Raw genomic sequence first — 3715 nt, 5'->3', positions numbered from 1 at the left:
ATACAGTTAACATTAAAATTAGCAGGTCCCAAACATGTTCAGTATAATTAATGTTATCACCCGAATACTATAGTATAAAAGGCTTCGTCTCAAACTGATCATAATAAGCAGTTTCTACTGTATAAATAAAAAAAAAAGTACATTAAAATTGTTTTAAAACAGAAATCGTAGCACGCATTTGACTTTACAAAGGAGCCCACATGCACTGGTTTTCTCAATATTTTGGCGTTTTCTGACCCGCTTTAAAATACGCGCGGCATAACTACAGAATATACGCGGCACATTTCTTGAAAACGTCAGACGACGCAGCTGTGTCCGGCGTGTTACCGTTTCTACAACATCGCTCTCTCTCTCTTAACTATATTACTGCTAGTAAGGATGATAATAGTCAACAGACGTAGAAACAAGTTGCAGTTTACTAACTCTTTTTCAATATATTAATGGTACTTCTTGTCGATCAAGTGTGAATCAACCCCGAATCAGAGCGGTAAGGTTGTATATCACTCATTGCTAATATTTTGTTTTGGTAAAAAAAAAAAAAAAAAATTATCGTTGTTGAGTTTTCTCATCCATGTAATTATTACCACAAGCAGTGTTATTCCTTTACATTTGTTCTATGTCTAAACATGCTGCCGAAGTTTAAAATTAAAAATTAGATCAACTTTACCTTTCTTCTAACCGGCAGATCGATAGCAATCACGAACTGATTACTGAAAAGCTCTCTCCTCGAATAATGAAATAAAAGGCCTTGTGTCAATGTTTTGCGGTGAGCTGACAGAATCGTTAACACGCCAGACAAAATGTTTGAGGGCATTTTTTTCTGGCTTTACGTTCTGAGTTCAAATTCCGCCGAGGTTGACTTAGCCTTCCACCTTTCCAAGTCGATGAAATAAGTATTAGAAAATGCCTGCCCGGTGTACCAGATGAGCACTAGGTCTGATGTAATCGACTAGCCCCCTCTCATAAAATTTCAGGCCTTGTACCTATTGTAGAAAGGATTATTATTATTATTACTATTGTTATTATGTGAAACTGATGTTAATGATAACAACAGTTGTGGTTGTACACTTGAAAACGATAGTTCAATAATGTTCCGATAATGAAATATTGTGTTAATATCGAATGTACTTACCCAAGAGGTTATCGAACGATGGTACTCCGGAGGACACTAGAAGTTGGTGGTTGAATAGTGACGGTTTCGTTCCCGGTATTTGTAAGACTCTGGATCGTTGCGAAGACTTATTCTTTGAAAAACTGGCTGTCGCCATGTTAGATATTGTTGATACGAAACAATGTCTAGATTGGTGTCGCCATATTCAACTACTGCTCATGCGAAACTATGGTTTGTGTTTTATTATAGCTCTCCTGAATTTAAGAAGAGGACACTGGCAAAAAAAGATAGTAGCTAAATCACACTCAAATATCTAACGAATGATCCATTGCACTGTCTCTGGACCAGACAAAGTTAGCGGCCAAATCTCACTGAAAAAACTCATCCAGTCACTCTACTTGTTAGAAGTATCAGCTAAATCTTTTTCGAACACTAAATGAGGCGACACTCTACAGTCACTTGACTTTTGACTTTACTAAAAATAGTAGCCAAATCGCACTCAAATCATACCCTGCCATCCTAAGAAGTACAGGATGGTCACGGTTCAAATACTTTTGATCTTAGGACTGCTTGGTCAATAGCTTTTGTTGGCTAGGAAAGGCGATTTCTTTGATAGTATAGTAGCCAGAGTAAGAACAGATTGGAGAAAGTTCATGGAGCTGCTACCACTGTTAGCAACAACGACTTTTTCCCTTCAGTTTGAAAAGCAGATTGTATGATGTTTTTCCTTGAATTGCAGTGATGCATGGTAGTGAGATATGAGCTTTGGATGCTGAAGATTTGAGAAGACTAGAAAGAAATGAAGCTAGCGTTCTCTGTTGGATGTGTAGTGTATGATTGAACAACGAAGAAATGTGCAAATAAACATGTGAAGCATATGGATGAAGACAACTCTTTTACTTGTTTCAGTCATTTGACTGCAGCCATGCTGGAGCACCACCTTTAGTCGAGCAAATCGACACCAAGACTTATTCTTTGTAAGCTCAGTACTTATTCTATCAGTCTCTTTTGCCGAACCGCTAAGTTACGGGGACGTAAACACACCAGCATCGGTTGTCAAGCGATGTTGGGGGGACAAATACAAACACACACACACACATATATATATATACATATATACGACGGGCTTCTTTCAGTTTCCGTCTACCAAATCCACTCACAAGGCTTTGGTCAGCCCGAGGCTATAGTAGAAGACACTTGCCCAAAGTGCCACACAGTGGGACTGAACCCAGAACCATGTGGTTGGTAAGCAAGCTACATACCACACTGACCCAAATAGAGATGGAACCAAGTAGTGAAAGTAGATCTCAGGACCTCACTGAGTAAATGACCAAAGGAACAGGATGACTGGCAATATATGGCATTTCAGAAAACCTGCCCATCTTGACAAATCAGATTCTGGAAACACATATACACACACACACATAAATACATATATAGGCGCATGTGTAGTCAGAACCTTGCTTCCCAACCACATGGTACAGGGTTCTGTGCCACTGCATGGCACCTTGGGTAAGTGTTTTCTACTATAGCCTCTGGCTGAACAAAGCCTTGTGAGTAGATTTGGTAGACAGAAACTGAAAGAAGCGGCAAGCTAGCAGAAACGTTAGCATGCTGGGCGAAATAATTAGCAGTATTTCGTCTGCCGTTATGTTCTGAGTTCAAATTCTGCCGAGGTCGACTTTGCCTTTCATTCTTCGGGGTCGATAAATTAAGTACCAGTTACGCACTGGGGGTTGATGAAATCGACTTAATCCCTTTGTCTGTCCTTGTTTGCCCCCTCTATGTTTAGCCCCTTGTGGGCAGTAAAGAAATAAGAAGCTGAAAGAAGACCATCGTGTATATATAATGTATGTATGTATCTGTGTGTGTGTCTGTGTTTGTCCTCCATCACTGCGTGACAACCAGCGTTGGTGGGTTTCCAGTACAGTAACTTAGCAGTTCAGCAAAAGAGACTGGTAGAGTCAGTAACAGGCTCTTTAAGAAAATAAGTACTGGCGTTGATACATTTGACTAAAATTTCAAGGTGGTGTTCTGAATGTGCAAATAAAGCTCCTGTTCTATTATGCTGATAAGTGAACCAGTTTCTTGGGGCTGCATCAAGCAGTACTGATATAATGTAGGATAAATATAGTAATAATAACAATAATCCTTGGATGGAATTTATAAATATTTTAATGCCCCAGCATGGCTACAGTCAAATGTTATTATTACTATATTCATCCTACATTATATCGGTACAGCTTGATGCAACCCTAAAATACTGGTTCACCTGTCAACATCATTAGATTGTGGCCAGCATTATAGAATAGAAGCTTTATTTGCATATGCAGAACATTTCCTGTACACAATACATTACCGTATGTATTTTGAGATGCTCTGTGTTTCTTTCAATTAATTTTAAATATAACAAAGAATTTAGTAAAATAGTTATCATTAAGCTAGTGTTAGGAACATAAATTGTGACTAAGGTTTGGTGGAAGATTTTAATTCAAAACTCATGAAAACAAGACATTTGTACTACAGAGCCAGAGGCGGTTTCAGCCGAGTTGGTGTCAATAGTGTTAAAAGATATATATATATATATATATATATATATATATA

At 38.3% G+C, this 3715-nt stretch overlaps 2 protein-coding genes across 5 annotated transcripts in view; one reads left to right on the top strand and one right to left on the bottom strand.

Annotated features, from left to right (window-relative positions):
* LOC106869517 (elongator complex protein 4) overlaps nt 1-1323 on the bottom strand; it is a 113698-nt gene extending 112375 nt beyond the window's left edge. The window contains exon 1 of the mRNA XM_052976836.1: nt 1133-1323. Coding sequence (XP_052832796.1) covers nt 1133-1268 — 136 coding nt within the window. The 5' untranslated portion in view covers nt 1269-1323. The remainder of the gene's footprint in view (nt 1-1132) is intronic.
* LOC106875173 (DNA repair protein XRCC4) overlaps nt 1-3715 on the top strand; it is a 48094-nt gene that overhangs the window by 13347 nt on the left and 31032 nt on the right. The window contains exon 1 of one of the 4 annotated variants that reach the window (XM_014923204.2): nt 293-487. The exons of 2 other annotated variants lie outside the window; for them this stretch is intronic. The gene's annotated coding sequence lies outside the window, so the exon portion shown is untranslated. Of the gene's footprint in view, nt 1-292; nt 493-3715 lie in introns of those variants that run through there. One more of the 4 variants, XM_014923205.2, reaches the window with a different exon arrangement.

Source organism: Octopus bimaculoides, chromosome 25, assembly GCF_001194135.2.
Source record: "Octopus bimaculoides isolate UCB-OBI-ISO-001 chromosome 25, ASM119413v2, whole genome shotgun sequence".
In the NCBI taxonomy this organism is placed as follows: Eukaryota; Metazoa; Mollusca; class Cephalopoda; order Octopoda; family Octopodidae; genus Octopus; species Octopus bimaculoides.
The sequence above is the reverse complement of the archived record's forward strand: the minus strand, read 5'-3'. Positions and strand labels throughout refer to the sequence as shown.